Genomic DNA, 16,538 nt, shown 5'->3' with positions numbered 1-16,538 from the left:
CTCCGGACGCCGCTGCGGAGCGGGGCGGGGCTGAGCTGAGCGTGTTTACATCCGCCGGGTGCGCAGCGTCGCCGCCCGAGGTCGTTCGGCTCGGGTACGAGCCTCAGCGCCATGGACACCAGCGACCTGTTCGCCAGCTGCAGGAAGGGGGATGTGGGCCGAGTGCGGTGAGGACCCCGCAGTCCCAGGGAGGGTGCGGGAGGTGGGGCGCCCTCGGAACGCCTCGGGACCTGGGACGTGCGGCTGGACGGCCGCGGAGAGAGGCGGGCGCCTCGGCCGGGTCACAAGCCTTCGGAGCGCCCCCGCGGGGCTAACCACCTAGACCCCGCCGCAGCCCCCCAGCGGAAGCGCACTGGGGCAGGGACACTGATGGCCATTGACCCCCGGAGGGCTTCCTGGAAGAAGGGACTGCTCCACGGAGGCCCGAAGGCGCAGAAGTGGGCGGAGAGAAAGGCGGGCCACTGTTAGCCCTGGTAGGGCCCGGACGTCAGACCCCCGGGCCGCAGGTATAGGTCTGGGACTCCAGACGTGGCCCCTTACTCTCATGCTCTCTGGACCGGCGCGGGGAACACCTAGAGCCCGTAATCGGCCTCCGGTCCCTGATGATTCGGAAACTCCTGACGCAGCTAAAGTGAATCTGGCGCTGAGATGGCACCTCCATGGGCTGGACGCGGAGGGAAGGGGTGCCCAGTTGGGTTCTGGGGCCCTTCCCCTCCTTGGCCTTACACTATTCCGTTTTACCTCCTTTTTCATTGGCCCCTCCTCCCCTTTGACCTGGTGCCGATTGACTGCTTCCACCTCCCCTGGGCTAGCCCCAGGCTGCTGTACTCCTGTAACATCCCTGGGCCCCTCCCCAACATCCCATGCCACTGAAGAGTTAGTGCATAGTGTCAATGGTGCTTGGACTCACAGCACTTCCACGTGCAGCCTGGAGGCCTCCCTCGGGCTGCCCCCTCTCGGTGGGGCTACACCAGCATTGGCGACTCCCCTTGCTCACCTTCCGCATCCCATCAGTTGCTGTATCTCGCTACTCCTGCCTTCTAGAATTATGTGCCCTCCACACCACCAGGAGGCCTGCAGCAGCTTTTCCCCAGGCTCCCTCTTCTAGCAGGGCCAGCTTCTTCCTGCAGTAGAGAGCTCTGGTGGGAGCGAAGGCTCCATCACCTCCTCTCTCTCCCAAACACTGAAAGGTCAAAGGTCCAGCCCCAGCACTGGCGCTGGCCTCTGCCCCTGTAGCCCATCGTCCCCCAGCACTGATGGCACACACTGTCTGCCTGTCCGACCCCACCTCCACACCCTTGCCTGCACTTTGACCCAAGTGCCTCTCCTGCTGTGATCTGCCTGTCACCTGCCCTTTCCTGGGGGAGGCTTCCCCAGACCAAAAGGGATGTTTTCCCTCCGTTCCCTTCCACGGGCCTTCTTTCTCAGACCATGAACCCGTCCTGACCCAGGCTCTGACCTCCTTCCTGCCCAGGTACCTGCTGGAGCAGCGAGACGTGGAGGTGAATGTGCGGGACAAGTGGGACAGCACCCCCTTGTGAGTGCTGGGGAGAGGGGTGCGGAGGGTGGGGGTTGGTGTACCCCTTCAGTGCTGAGGACTTGCTCCCTCCCTTCAGGTACTATGCCTGCTTGTGTGGGCATGAGGAGCTGGTACTCTATCTTCTGGCCAATGGTGAGAGCAGGGAGCCGGGCTCAGGGGTGTGCCTGGGTGCGTGCATACACGTGTGCAGCTTTTCCCCGGGCTCCCTGCTGCTAGCAGGGCCAGCTTCTTCCTGCAGTAGAGAGCTCTGGTGGGAGGGAAGGCTCCATCACCTCCTCTCTCCCAAACGCTGAAAGGCCAAAGGTCCAGCCCCAGCACTGGGCCTTCATACACATTTGCAAAGCACCACGATTCCTCTTTTACCCACTCAGTAGAATCAGCAAGTACTGTTAGCGCTACTTTAAAACCTTTTCTCTGTCCACCCTCCCCATCTCTACTTCTATGACCTGGGCCCAGTCATCAGCATTTCTCCCCAGGCACAGTGCCTGCCTCCTCTCTTGCCATTGCAGCCAAGTTCTAATTCTAATCTCCCTCTTTTCACAATGAATCTGATTGGCTAAAAATCCTCCAGCGAGTTCTCACTGCCTCTAGGACACAGTGAGCCTGCCTGGCCATGCCCAAGGCTCCACAGGGTCTACCCTCCCACTGGCCTCACTCCCTCGGCTCTCTCTGCTTGCTTGCTGCTATACTGGCCTCGCTGGGGCTCCACTGTGCTACGCATGCGCCTGTTCCTGCCCCAGGGCCTTTGCACCTATGGTTCCTCCTGCATGGACTGCCCTTCTGCAGACATTCACATGGCCCAGTCCCCCACTTCATTCAGGTCTCTGCATGCCGCCACCATCACAAAGTGACCTTTCATGACTTCCCTTCATCCAGTGCCATTCTTCATCCTATTTTGGTTTTCTTTTTCTGTTTTCTTTGGAGACAGAGACTTGCTCTGTCACCCAGGCTGGAATGTAGTGGTATGATCTCGGCTCACTGCAGCCTTAACCTCCCAGGCTCAAGTGATCATCCTGCCTCAGCCCCTTCAAATCTTCCAATAGCTGGGACTACAGGCATGCACCACCACGCCTGGCAAGTTTTTGTATTTTTTTTTTTTTTGGCAGAGATGGGGTCTCACTATGTTGCTCAGGTTGGTCTCAAACTCCTGAGCTCAAGCGATCCACCTACCTTGGCCTCAAAAAGTGCCTGGATTATAGGTGTGAGCCACCATGCCCAGCCTTGTTTTTCTTAATTAGTCCCTGCCGTCGTTAGGTAGTGCGTTCATTGTCCTGCCTCACTAGAGTATAAGTTTAGCAGGACAGGGACCTTTGTCTCCTTCACTGCTGTGCTCCAGTGTGTGGGACAAGCCCAGCCACCGAGTCTGCTCTCCGTTCTGTGTAGTCTGTCTTCCGTGTGAGTATGTGCCTGTGTGAGTGCACGCAGACGTGCCCATTCGCCTAGGCCTTGACTGGGAGGATGTTGGGTCAGAGTGGGCCCAGGGTAATTGGGGAAGGCATCGCCAGAGATTCAGAGCCCCATGTGTGGGAAGGTGGGGAGGATGGAGAGGGAGATTAGAATTTCCCCAGGCCCCTTCCCTGCTAACTGGTGAGTGCTGCCTCCCCCAGGAGCCCGCTGTGAGGCCAACACCTTCGATGGTGAGCGCTGCCTCTATGGGGCACTGAGTGACCCCATCCGCCGGGCTCTACGTGATTACAAGCAGGTCACGGCTTCCTGCAGGAGGCGGGATTACTATGATGACTTCTTGCAGCGGTGAGTCAGGGCACACGAGGGGTGCAGCATGGGGTGCGGTGGCTGTGGTGAGTGTGGAGGGGTCTGCTCTGTGGCCTGCCCTGGGCTCTGGGTGCTTCAAGGTATGGGGTGGGAGCTGTGCCAAGCATCCTCCCTCCCGGCTTGTCCCTCCCCAGGCTTCTAGAGCAGGGCATCCACAGTGATGTGGTCTTTGTAGTACACGGAAAGCCATTCCGGGTGCATCGCTGCATCCTGGGTGCACGCAGTGCCTACTTTGCTAACATGCTGGACACCAAATGGAAGGGCAAGAGTGTCGTGGTTCTCAGGCACCCACTGGTATGTCCCTTCAGGGTGGCAGAGGGGCATGGACTGCCCAGGAACAGCAAGGGGTTGTGCTGGGTGGCTGCCTCCGACATTCCTTTCTGGCTTTCTGCCCACAGATCAACCCCGTGGCTTTTGGGGCCCTGCTGCAGTACCTGTACACAGGTGACCCCCTGGGTCCAGGGGAGGAGGAGAGGGAGTGGGCTGTCCTTCTGGACAGCAGTACACCTAGGTGTGGCTGGGCTGACCTTTCACCTCTAGACACTTCATGGTCCCCTGGGGTGGTTCCAGCTGCCTCTCGCGTTGGGTTGCAAGAGAGAGGACTAGTGTGTCTGCTCAGGAAGAGCTTGTCCCACCCATATGCTGAGCTTTTCCCGTCTGTTCCCTGGGGCCTGTAGAACTCAGGCAGCAGCTCTTGATGGGGAAACCAAGGTGGCAAGGGGGTCCAGGAGTCCTAGCCCTGTGGCCAGGTGGGAAGGGATCACTGTTTTTCTGTGGGCCTGATGACAGCTCAGGTCTCGCAGGCCCTCATCCTCCCCACTGCCCCCAGGCCGTCTGGACATCGGCGTAGAGCATGTGAGTGACTGTGAGCGCCTGGCCAAGCAGTGCCAGCTGTGGGACCTGCTCAGCGACCTGGAGGCCAAGTGCGAGAAGGTGTCCGAGTTTGGTGCGAGCAGGTTTTGGGGCCCGGGGCCATGGGTGCCGCCTGGTAGGGCTGGCCTGGCTCCCTGAAGTTGTTCTTCCCCTGTAGTGGTGTCTAAGCCAGGCACGTGTGTGAAGGTGCTGACCATCGAGCCCCCACCTGCAGACCCCCGCCTCCGGGAGGACATGGCGCTGCTGGCTGCCTGTGCCCTGCCCCCTGAGCTCCGAGTAGGTGTGGGGCTGATGGGCAGGAGGGGCATTTTGGGATGGCAGGCTGTGACAGGCAGCCCAGATACTTGGGCTCAATTTCTTGTGTGGCCTTGGACCAGTTACTTCCCTTTTCTGAACCTAGTCATTCACTTCTGTGAACAACTGCTCTGATGGGGTCACACTCTTCTGTACCCCAGGGTGATCTTTGGGAGCTGCCCTTCCCTTGTCCTGATGGCTTCAATAGCTGCCCTGACGTCTGCTTCCGAGTGGCCGGCTGCAGCTTCCTCTGCCACAAGGTGCCTGTGCCCTCCTGTTGCCCCTGGCTCCAACCCATTGCCCTGAGCCCCGGTCTAGCTCCTCAGGAGGTAGACCCTGGCCTTCACACTTCCTGAGCCCGCCTTCCCCAGGCCTTCTTCTGTGGCCGCAGTGACTACTTCCGGGCCCTGCTGGATGACCACTTCCGAGAGAGCGAGGAGCCGGAGACCTCAGGGGGCCCCCCCGCCGTCACCCTGCATGGCATCTCACCCGACGTCTTCACCCACGTGCTCTACTACGTGTACAGCGACCACACTGAGGTGGGGGCTCAGGCAGAGCTGGGGACGGCACACAGCCTGTGCTGCTGTGGGCTGAGCGGGAGCGCCAGGGCCCTGGGGGTCTTTGGGAGGGCCCAGTTGGCCCCATGGTTGACATTTTGAGAAGGCTGGAGGGGAAGGATGTGGGACTTTGGATTTTCCTTTCAGGCAGAGGGAAGCCTTGTTGGGCTCCAGAGAGAGGATAAGTGACAAGGCCTATGTCACAGGCACTTCACACTTGTCAGCCACTTGGGGTCCTCAGCTTCTCCAGCAGGAGGGTGGAGGCTGGGTGGGGACAACCTCCTCCCTCTGCGGTGCTGCAGATCCCTGGGGTTCTGGGTTCCTAGTCTCCTCTTCCCTTGCTGCCTCCCTCTGTCTCCAGTTGCCCCAAGGTTTCCGTAAGCCAAAGCTGCAGGGCAGCAGCAGAGTGCTGAAGGTTTGACCTGCCAGGGTGTGTGTGTGTGCGCGCACGCGCGCATGCACGCTATAAAGAGACCCCCATATCTGGTGGCTTGAAGAGGAGAGTTTGTTTCTCCTTCACATCTGACTGAGGTGACTGCCCCAGGGCAGGTGGCTTGCTGAAGACCAGGTCATCCCTCCATCTTGCCCCTGTATGCCTAAGGGTGAAGGTCAAAAACCCTTGTCTCTAAAGGTGAATGTTTCAGGTTCTGTGGGCCATATGGCCCTGTTGTAGCTACTCAACTCTGTAGTGCAAAGGCAGCCAGAGACAGTACAGAGATGAGTGGGTGAGGCTGCATTCCAATAAAACTTGATTTGCACAAACAGGCTGGATTTGGTCCGCAGGCTGTAGCTTACCCACCCTGCCCTGGGGCATTGCCTTTGGCCATGGAGATTGGGTCCTAGGCAAACTCATGCTCTAGGAGGAAGAGGAACGCAGGGCAAACAATGTTGTTTTTGTAGAAGCCACAGGAAATTGCACACACCACTTCTTATGTTCCCCTGGAGAGAACTTCGTGCCTACCTGCCAACAAGGGAGGGTTGGAAAGTCATTCTGTGGCCAGGGCCCTGTTTTGTGGGGGAAGGGGAGGAAGCATGCTGGGGGACAGAGGGCAGTCCCTACTGCTGCTCTACCTCCAGTGGCAGCTCCCTTGTCCATCCCTCCCTGCGACCTAATAGCCCCTCAGCCTCTGTCCTTCCCACCTCCTCTACTAGGCAACTCCTGCAGCTCAGCCCAGCTCTCTGGCCCCTTACCAGGGGTTACCTTTGCCTACCCTGGAGAAGCTCCCTCCTCAAGGAGCCTCGCCACCCCAAGGGCACCTTGTCTCAGAGTATGGCTTGGGCTCCTAACCTGGGTTGACATTGGTTGAGCTGTGTGATCTTGGGCAAGTTACTTAACTGCTCTGTGCCTCTAGAACATGGAGATAGCACTCATTGTCACTTCCTAAGGCCTTGTGCGGATGCATGGGTTGCCCACGTAAAGGAGGTGTTATGGCACATGGCACGTGGCCTCTAATGTGGTTGCAGAGCTTCCCTCATCTCTGTCTGCAGCTTGTTCCCTGTGCCACCCAGGCTCTGGCCCGAATCTGAAGGCTTCAGTCTTGCCCAGCACAGGATGTACCTGTAGGTGGGCTCTGTGTCCCCACAGCCTCTTGAGAGGGAGGGAGCGGGTAGATAGTCTCCCACCCCTGGCAGGATCCCTGCATGGGTCTTGACTAGCTGCCTCTGCCCCACCGTTCTGACAGCCCCCCAAGGTAGGCAGGGTTATCTGTACCTCATGAACTGGGAACTAGAGGCACAGGAGGTGCAGTGACTTGCCCAAGGCCCCACAGCTAGAAGTGTCAGACCCAGGTCTATGTAAGTCGGAGCTCAGACCCTGGCTCCTGCGAGGGCCCTGCCTCCCACCCATCCTGCCAGCCTGCTCAAGGCTTGAGAGCTCACCCACCTGCCAGTCTTCTGCCCCCTGTGTGGTCCTGCAGTTCCCCCTACCCCCTGCCTACACGTGCTCAGGGAACTCCTACTCCCACTGGAAGCCTTCCCACCACTGCCCCACAACCCCCGCAGGCCCTATCCTTGGCCATTGGGCCCTGGGAGCCCTTGGTGACCTCGGGGGGCACCTTCATCCCTGTCTCCACTGCAGCTGTCCCCTGAGGCGGCCTATGACGTGCTGAGCATCGCCGACATGTACCTACTGCCAGGCCTGAAGAGGCTGTGTGGCCGCAGCCTGGCCCAGGTGCTAGATGAGGACAGTGTGGTGGGTGTGTGGCGCGTGGCCAAGCTCTTCCGCCTGGCGCGGCTTGAGGACCAGTGCACTGAGTACATGGCCAAGGTCATTGAAAAGGTGGGCCAGTGGGCTGCAGCGGGCGGGAGGGAGTGGTGAGAGGGCGGGCACCCCTGCACTGAGCTGGCCCTTCCCGCTCATAGCTGGTGGAGCGGGAAGACTTCGTGGAGGCGGTGAAAGAGGAGGCAGCGGCTGTGGCGGCCCGGCAGGAGACAGACTCCATCCCACTGGTGGACGACATCCGCTTCCATGTGGCCAGCACGGTGCAGACCTACAGTGCCATAGAGGAGGCGCAGCAGCGACTGCGGGCACTCGAGGACCTGCTCGTGTCCATTGGCCTGGACTGTTGAGCCCCTGGCTGGGCAGCCCCAGGGGCCAGGAGCTCCCTTGGAGACAAGCATGTGTGTGTGTTTGTGTGCAGCTCTTCTTCCTGCTCCCTGCACGTTGAGGGCTTCATGGTGGGTGCAGGGGGCTCAGTGGGGCTTCTCTTCCCTCCATGAGCCTGGAGACCCCAGGGGAGGATGCATTTGGGATGAGCCCCCTCCCCCCAATGCACAAGCCAGCCCCCAAGATCCTGGGGGTGGGCACCACTCAGGGAAACCTGGGGTGGGGGTGGGCTTTGGTCTTAGCACTTTCCTTCCCCAGATCCCCCTCCCCACACCACCCCAGTCCCAAATCCAGTCTTGTAGCCCTCACCCAGCCCTGGATTGCTTCTCTAAGCCGGTGTTCCCATGCACAGGGCCATTCAGGAAGGGCTGGGGAAGTGTGTGTGGCAATAAAGCTTGAAGGCATTGTGGGAGCGTGAGCCTGTGTCCTGGGGTACAGCTTGGGAAGGGTGGGGCCTTCTGGAACCAAAGGAGCTAGTGGGACCAAGGAAAGAAGCTCCAGAGTTGGGGACTCCCAGCAGAGGCTGGCCCAGAGCCCAAGGGCCAGAATACCTGGCTGAGCAGACTTAGAGATCTGCCACTGACCCCAGCGTGGCCTGGGCCCAGCCTGGCTCCCTCCCTCCCTGTCTCCATGGAGGCTGGTTGTGGTGGGCCTCATTCCAGGAAAGGACCAGGACCAAAATGACCATTTTCTCTCAGCCCAGTGCCAGTCTTTTCCCCAGGGAGGCCCTTGTGGCCCTTCCTGCAGGGGCTGCCACCTTACTACGGGAAGGTGAGCTGCAGGGGCCAAGGGAGACCTTTCTCCTTGGCCCTCTGAAGGTTCACTGAAAACTTGCAAAAGGCAGAGTAACAGGAGAACAGACATGCAAATTTATTTGGCATGTAGACATGGGCATCTTCAGAATGAAGACCCAAAGACAGGAAGCTGTCATTGTTAAGCTTAGGCTCAGCAAACTGTGGCCAGCTGAGTAGAAATCGGATTGGCAAAAAGTGCAGGATCCAATGCTGACAACGGGGAAACGCGGTCAGGCCTGTCTGGATTCTTCTTGGTCTCTCTGAGCAGCCTGCCTGCCCGTCTTCTGGGTGTGGGGCAGGACCCTCTGGAATGGGGGTCTTATGACCTATAGTCAAACAAGGTGGGTCAGATGCTTATGGCCACTTTTTACACAGATAAGGCAGAGGGAAAGTGAGAGTCCTGTTTTTAGGTTTTATGGCTGGCTTTGGGGAACAGGGGCTCTGGTTTCTAGGGCCCGCCCTAGGGGAAGAGGGATTCTAGTTTCTGTGGTTACCCTCAGGGGATGATGAGACTGAGAGGGGCAAAAGGTCAGAGAGAAGCTCTGCTTCTGAGGTTGCTGCTTGGGCCTTCATTTTGGGGTATTTGAGCCCCAAGGGGGTTTCTCACGATGCGCTGCAGGCCTGTGGACCCCCCAGCCTCTCTGCCTTCTAACCTGGTTAAACTCAGTCATGTCACGGCCATGGGGGAGGAAAGGAAGGCTGGTTTTTTCACAGGGCTTCTAATACCGGGGGTCTCCACCCTTCCTGCAGTTATTTCACAGCTCTTCATGCCTTTTTTTTTTTTTTTTTTTTCTCGCTCTGTTGCTCAGGCCAAAGTGCAGTGGTGTGATCTCAGCTCACTGCAAGAGAAATTATAATTTTTTCAATAAACTATGGTGGCAAAATCGTTTTTTTTTTTTTTTTTTTTGAGACGGGTTCGCGCCATTCTCCTGCCTCAGCCTCCCGGGTAGCTGGAACTACAGGCGCCGCTACCTTGCCCGGCTAGTTTTTTGTATTTTTTAGTAGAGACGGGGTTTCACCGTGTTAGCCAGGATGGTCTCGATCTCCTGACCTCGTGATCCGCCCGTCTCGGCCTCCCAAAGTGCTGGGATTACAGGCTTGAGCCACCGCGCCCGGCGCCTTTTTTTTTTTTTACTTGAGACGGATTCTTGCTCTATCGCCCAGGCTGGAGTGCAGTGATGCAATCTTGCTTGGCTCACTGCAACCTCCACCTCCCGAGTTCAAGCAGTTCTCCTGCTCAGCCTCCCAAGTAGCTAGGATTATAGGTGCACACCACCATGCCCAGCTAAATTTTGTATTTTTAGTGGACACGGTTTCACCATGTTGGCCAGGCTGAGCTTGAACTCCTAACCTTGGGTGATCCGCCCCACGAAGTGCTGGGATTACAGGTGTGAGCCACCGCGCCGGGCCTCTTCATGCCTTTTTACTATGTTATTTTTGGATTTTTTCCTTTTTCCTCTCCAGCTCATTTTCAGCCGTGGTGCACTGGCATGTTGATCATCGCATGGGGGAGGTTGTAGGTCTGAAGTGACCACTAGTGAGGGATCAGCTGGGACAAGTCATGGTGCAGCCTGCAGGAGGTGATGAGTGTGTTAGGGAGGTGGGGAGTGTTAGAGAGGGCCTGTGGGTGGAGGTTGTAGCTTGTGCAAGGGCCTGGGAGCCTGAAAACAGCCTGAGATGGGATGGGCTGGGAGGGGTCTGCGCACTGGCAGAGCTGAGCTGCAGCCAGAGGCCCAATCCCCACTGCTGCTCTGCCTTTTTCACTGCTGGCCACCGCTCTGCCTGTTTGCCCGCCCACAAATTGGGGGTGATTATGGCAACTCCCTCTTAGCTAGTGTTTGACCTATCCTGAGCCTGGTGTGTTTGTTAAACAAAAGCTGAGTCCACCTGGTGGGTGGGAGGTGGGAGCAGGGGAGTGACGGCGGCTGACTCTGGTTGCCCTGGGGCATACAAGAAGGGAAGGGTGAGGCCAGGCTAGTGGCCTAACACCGGCGGGTCTCACCTCAGAGCACACACAAATCCTGGTGTGCCAAGAGATATTTAAATATTTAAAGAAAAAATTTTATTTCCTATGCATTTCTTTTCATATGCATTGGGGGAGGAAATGAGCTACTACATGAAACCTTTTTTTGCAGATGTTATTATTTGAAATCATGAAAGTTTCCAATCTTGAACAAATTTTAAATCCCTAGTGAGAGGGCAGTTTAAGGAAAAATTATCTGGCGTTGGGGTATGTTAGTGGTTCACTGATACAGCAGATACAGCCAGGTGTACCAGCTATGGCATCTGTTCAGAGAGAGCTGCAATCTAAGAACTGCCACCCCTCAGGAGCTAGGCTGTGTGGTTGTGGGGGCAGCATTCCCCAGCCACACCACACCGTTCCTCACTTTATTTTATTTTATTTATTTTTTTGAAATGGAGTCTAGCTCTGTCACCCAGGCTGGAGTATAGTGGTGCGATCTCGGCTCACTGCAACCTTCACCTCCTGGGTTCAAATGATTCTCATGCCTCAGCCTCCAGAGTAGCTGGGACAACAGGTGCCTGCCACCATGCCCAGCTGATTTTCATATTTTCAGTAGAGACATTGTTTCACCATGCTGGCCAGGGTGGTCTGGAACTCCTGACCTCAAGTGATCCGTGCGCCTCAGCCTCCCAAAATGCTGGGATTACAGGCGTGAGCCACTGCGTCCCCATTCCTCACTTTAGCCTCAGGCAGAGAAGCCAGCGCAATGGGGAAACACTTGTGTAGGAAGGTGCCCAATGCGGTATTGCAAATCAACAGGAAACATTGCCAGCAGCCGCAGCCAGCAGCAAGTGGGGAAGGAAGTGAGAGAGCATGGATGCACAGAGCTTCCTGTAGCCATGAGGGTGGTCAGTGCAGCCTCCGCATCCACAAGGAAAAGGTGGAGGACATTCAGGCACTAAGGGGTGCTCCCCAGGCTTATATGAGAAACCCGTGGCACAGACAGCTACACAGGAGTAGTGAACGACAACCATGGAATTTGAAATTTAGTGTCTAATACTTGGTTCTAAAATTGGGTTGATTTAAATTCAGAAGTGTGCCCTACTCTGACAAATGTTAAAATAGACTAACAGAAGACACATTTTGACACAGAGGCCCTGGGTTTGAGACTCCTTCATTATCCCTAAACCAGAGGAAGAGTTACTGTGTGAGAGCTGGGGATATTTGATCTGATTTCTGTTTAGTTTCTGTAGTGTAGCTTGGCTACCTTTAAAATTAAAAAAATAAAAATAAAAACCATGTTTATCTCTTACTTTAATTCATTCTTACTCCCAAGTGAAAAAAAATTATTGTTGAATGAAAAATATTTCCATCGTGTTATTGGAAAAATTATATGTGCGCTCTCTCAACTCAAGATACCCCCAAATTTTTAACACATAGAAAAATAGACTCAGTGTAGTGGTTCACGCCTGTAATCCCAGCACTTTGGGAGGCTGAGGCAGGAGGATGGTCTGAGCCCAGGAGTTTGAGACCAGCCTGGGCAGCACAGTGAGACTCTGTCTTTCCAAAAAGTAAAAAAATTAGCTGGGCGTGGTGGCACGAGCCTGTAGTCCCAGCTACTCTAAAGGCTGAGGTGGGAAGATAGCTCGAGCCCAGGAGGTTGGGGCTGCGGTGAGCTGTGATTGCACCACTGCACTCCAGCCTGGGCAAGAGTGAGATGCTGTCTTAAAAAAAAAAGAAAGAAAGAAAGAAAAAGAAAAGTCAATAGAACAATGACAAAATGAGCAATGATGGAAAGGAAATAAACTCCATTTTGCACAGGAAAGGTAGTGTAGGGATGGCTTATTGACCCACCAGAAGAGGAAGAGGAGTGAAGGTGGGGCTGGGCAGCCCTCTACCTAAAGTCCCAACCCTGACAGGCTGCCCTCTCCCACAGCAACTGCTGCTCTGGGGTTCCGCTCCCTGCTGTGGCTGTTCGTGGACGCTGTGTCATCCTCCGCTGACCCCTTTAGTGACACCATCCTCGGTTAGGTGCAGCCGTTTCCTGCAGGGCCCCGAAAGAACACACCCTTCACCCCTGTGCTCCAGCCATTCTGAGAGTCTCTCAGTTTCGGGAATACCCTGAGCTCTCTGCACCTCGAAAACTCCCCCCCAAGACCCCCTCTGCTGTGCCCCCAACCCTGGCCTGCTCCTGCTCACCTTTGGCTTCTGGAGGCCTGTGCTGGCACCAGGCTGTGCTGGCAGCCACGGGGTGCCCATCGCTGTTAGGCTCTGGGGTGGGAGTCTGTGTTGCCCGGGTCATCGTTCTGTGAGGGCGGCCCACCTTCTTCTGCCCTGGTCACTGTTCCTCCCAGCACTGGACATCGTGCCTGGCGCATCACAGATGCCCAGTAAGGAGCTTGTGATGAGCCTGAGTGTTCATGGAGGAGGCTGGAAAGCCAACGAAGGCAAACATTGTTGGCTCTAGGTTTGATACAGTGAAGTTCCGGGCAGAATTTGGTTGGCTGTAAATAGAGCGCGAGGGCCTGGAGAGAAGGGGCTGTCCTTCAGATCTGTGCATCTTTGGGAGACCTTCTGCACAGAGGCCAGGTGCCACCCACCCATGGCCTAAGTGGTTTGCAGGGCCCACTGCAAAACAGCACGTAAGGCCCTTGCTCAAAGAGCATTAAGAATTTCCAGAGAGCAACAGTAGAGCATTCACCCAAATGCACGGACCTTCTAGTGTGGGGCCTGAGTCACTGCATGGGTGGCCAGGCTGCGAGGCCAACTTGCATCCACACCCAGTTTCCAGCTCAGTGCCTGGCCCAGATAAAGCCTTCCTGCCTCCTTTCTCCCTCTTTCCATCCCTCTCTCCCTTCCTCGGCCACTCATTCATTCCTTCATCACTCCATCACTCATCCATTCTCTCACTCACTCATTTCCTCATTTATTCATCCCCCTCACTCATGGACTCATCCATTCTCTCATTCATTCAACCCCTCACTCATTCCATCATTCATTCTCTCTCACTCATTCTTTATCATTCTCTTACTCATTTCTTTTCATTCATTCCCTCATCACACATTCCCACGCTCACTCATTCCCTCATTCATTCATCCCCTCATTCCCTCATTCATTCATCCCCTCATTCCCTCATTCATCTCACTCATTCTTTCATTTATTCACCCCCTCACTCGTTCATTCATTCACTCACTCATTCATTCCCTCATTTATTCATCCCCTCACTCACTCACTCATTCTCTCACTCATTTCCTCACTCATCCATTCTCTCACTCATTCACCCATTCATTCACTAACTCATTTCCTCACCCATCCATTCCCTCATCACACATTCCCTCACTCACTGATTCCCTCATTTATTCATCCCTCACTCATTCACCCATTTATTCTCTCATTTCTTCACTTGCTCATTCATTCCCTCACTCATCCATTCTCTCATTCATCACTCATTTCCTCACCCATTCATTTCCTCAATTCATCCCCTCATTCACTTTCATTCATTCACTCATTTCCTCACTCACTCATCCCTCATTCATTTACTCATCACTCATTCAATTTCTCACTCACTCATTCCCTCACTCGTGTTCCTTCATTCATTCATCCCGTTCACTCATGCTCTCACTCACTCATTCATTCCCTCACTCATCCATTCTCATTCTCTCATCACTCATTCCTTCATTCATTCTCTCACTCATTTCCTCATTCCTTCATTCATTAATTCCCTCCATCCCTCATTCATTCATTCATTTTCTCACTCTATTCCTCATTTATTCCCTCACTCATCCATTCTCATTCCCTCACCACTCATTCCTTCATTCATTCATCCCCTCACTCATTCACTTACTCATTCTTCTCTCACTCGCTCATTTCTTCAATCACTCATTCAATCCCTCACTCATTCATTCACTCACTTCCTCATTCATTCCCTTGCTCATTCACTCCTTCACTCATTCCTCATTCGTTCACTCATCACTCACTCATTCCCTCATTCATTCATTCACTCATTCTGTCATTTCCTCATCCCCTCACTCATTCACTCATCCATTCATTCACTCACTCATTCCTTTATTCATCCTCTCATTCATGCATTCATTCATTATCTCATTTCCTCACTCATCCATTCTCACTCACTCATTCAGTCATTCCTGCATTCTCTCACTCATTTCCTTACCCATCCATTTCCTCATCACACATTCCCTCACTCACTCATTCCTTCATTTATTCATCCACTCACTCATTCACTCATTTATTCTCTCATTTCTTCACTTGGTCATTCATTCCCTCACTCATTCATTCTCTCACTCAGTCATCACTCATTTCCTCACCCACTCATTCCCTCAATTCATCCCCTTATTCGCTTTCATTCATTCACTCATTTCCTTGCTTACTCATCCCTCATTCATTCACTCATTACTCATTCCCTTACTCATCCTTTCTCTCTTTCCCTCACTCACTCTCATTCATTTTCTCACTCACTCATTCCCTCACTCTTGTTCATTCATTCATCCCCTCATTCACTCATGATCTCACTCACTCATTCGTGCCCTCACTCATTCATTCTCACTCACTCCATCATCACTCATTCCTTCATTCATCCCCACCCATTCCCTCATTCTCACTCATTCCTTCATTAATTCCTTCCCTCATTCATTTATTCATTTTCTCACTCACTCCTTTCCTCATTCATTCATTCGCTAGTCATCCATTCTCTCATTCCCTCACCACTCATTCCTTCATTCATTCATCCCCTCATTCACTTACTCATTCTTCTCTCACTCATTTCCTCATTCATTCCCTCATTTCCTCATTCATTCCCTTGCTCATTCATTCACTCTCTCACTCATTCACTCACTCATTCATTCCCTTGCTCATTCATTCACTCACTCATTTCCTCACTCATTCAATCCCTCATGCATTCATTTTCTCATTCATTCACTCACTTGCACAGTCCCTCACTCACTCATGTCAGTGCATTTTTTACATTTTTCTCCCTCAAAGAGAAACCAGAGAGATAATATGGGGCTATGGTAGGTGCTCTCTGCGGGAACCTAGGCTCATTCAGCACCTGAGCCTTCACCTGCCCTCCATGGGATGGGGGCTTGGCTCCTCCTGAGGGAGAGGACAAAGAGAACACATCATTCTGTCACTCACTCATTTACTCACTTACTCACCCACTCCTTCCCTCCCTACCCTATCAGGCAGGTCTTTCCAGGGACCCTCTGAGAAGCAGGCAGAGGTGTAGTGCAGGGATATGCCCTTTTGCAGTTCACATGGGAAGGGACAGAGTGCTACCAAGCAGACAAGCAGAAGATCTGTCATGTCAGATGTCAACAAATGTGCTGGAGGAGAAGGTAGGGCAGCGCCTGGGGGAGGGCCTCACTGAGAAGACGGCCTGCAAGGAGGCTGGCATGGCGAGGACCAAGTGGAAGTGGAGGATTGGGAGAGGGGAGGCAAGGAGGCCAAAGGCCCAGCACCTGTAGGCTTCAGCAAGAACCGTGGCCTTTATTTAGGTGAGACGGTAGCCACCGGAGGATGTTGAGCAGAGAAGGGCCACAGTCTGACTCGTACTTTAACAGCCCTCTCGCCTCCATGTGGAAACAGACTGGGTGCAGGCGAGAAAGCGGGGCCTGCCAATGAGGTCGCTGCTGCCGTCCCTCAGACGCTGGTGACAGCTGTGCAGCTGGAAGGAAGCCATAAGATCCTGGCCACACTTATGGGAGAGTGGCTGGGCCAGGTGTGGGTGTGGAACAGAGAGGGGCGTGGAGGATGCCCAGCAGTAGGAGGCCGGGTTCCCTATGCTGAGGAGGGAGGGCTGAGTTCGGACAGAGCCCAGCTTGTGTGGGGATGGGTTTGGCATCTACATGGGGCCCTGGAGAAAGCACAATCCACTTGAAGCTGGTGCGGGGAGGGTGGCCTGGGCTCCGTCCTCCCCAGTGGTGGGGCAGGCTCTGCAAGTGGATGTGTGTGTTTAGAAACCTGCTTCAAGCGTGGATGGGAGAAGATAAATTCCACACGTGCTGACACAGGCTGGGAAGCACTGCTGGAGTTGGTATCAGGTGACAGGAGTGGCTGGAGCAGGGATCAGCCTGTCTGAAAAAGGGCCTGCTGTGCTCTCGGCAAGGAATATTGCCATCCAGGG

At 54.6% G+C, this 16,538-nt stretch overlaps 1 protein-coding gene across 3 annotated transcripts; it reads left to right on the top strand.

Annotated features, from left to right (window-relative positions):
* The first annotated feature begins 21 nt into the window (after window positions 1-21).
* On the top strand, window positions 22-8,060 carry ABTB1 (ankyrin repeat and BTB (POZ) domain containing 1). 3 transcript variants are annotated; one of them, XM_011950731.1, is made up of 12 exons: window positions 22-167; window positions 1,475-1,502; window positions 1,617-1,672; window positions 3,148-3,292; window positions 3,448-3,607; window positions 3,712-3,757; window positions 4,143-4,259; window positions 4,344-4,462; window positions 4,642-4,740; window positions 4,852-5,019; window positions 7,115-7,315; window positions 7,399-8,060. In XM_011950731.1, the coding sequence occupies exons 1-12, from the start codon at window positions 152-154 to the stop codon at window positions 7,603-7,605; spliced, it is 1,362 nt and encodes a 453-aa protein (XP_011806121.1). In that variant the 5' UTR covers window positions 22-151; the 3' UTR covers window positions 7,606-8,060. The 3 variants fall into 3 exon arrangements, with proteins under 3 accessions (XP_011806121.1, XP_011806122.1, XP_011806120.1); XM_011950732.1 differs by having other exon boundaries at window positions 24-167; window positions 1,429-1,502; XM_011950730.1 differs by having other exon boundaries at window positions 24-167; window positions 1,475-1,537; window positions 7,399-8,056.
* Window positions 8,061-16,538: the final 8,478 nt, after the last annotated feature.

Source organism: Colobus angolensis, unplaced genomic scaffold (genome assembly GCF_000951035.1).
Source record: "Colobus angolensis palliatus isolate OR3802 unplaced genomic scaffold, Cang.pa_1.0 Scaffold31, whole genome shotgun sequence".
Taxonomy (NCBI): domain Eukaryota; kingdom Metazoa; phylum Chordata; class Mammalia; order Primates; family Cercopithecidae; genus Colobus; species Colobus angolensis.
This window is presented reverse-complemented; position numbering and strand designations above follow the sequence as displayed.

What these genes read in the sequence shown, in the direction of transcription:
- ABTB1 (XM_011950730.1), top strand. Translation starts at nt 112, where the DNA reads ATGGACACCAGCGACCTGTTCGCCAGCTGCAGGAAGGGGGATGTGGGC. An exon ending in AAGTGGGACAGCACCCCCTT is followed by an intron (nt 1,538 to 1,616) that starts GTGAGTGCTGGG and finishes CCCTCCCTTCAG; the next exon opens with GTACTATGCCTGCTTGTGTG. An exon ending in TATGATGACTTCTTGCAGCG is followed by an intron (nt 3,293 to 3,447) that starts GTGAGTCAGGGC and finishes GTCCCTCCCCAG; the next exon opens with GCTTCTAGAGCAGGGCATCC.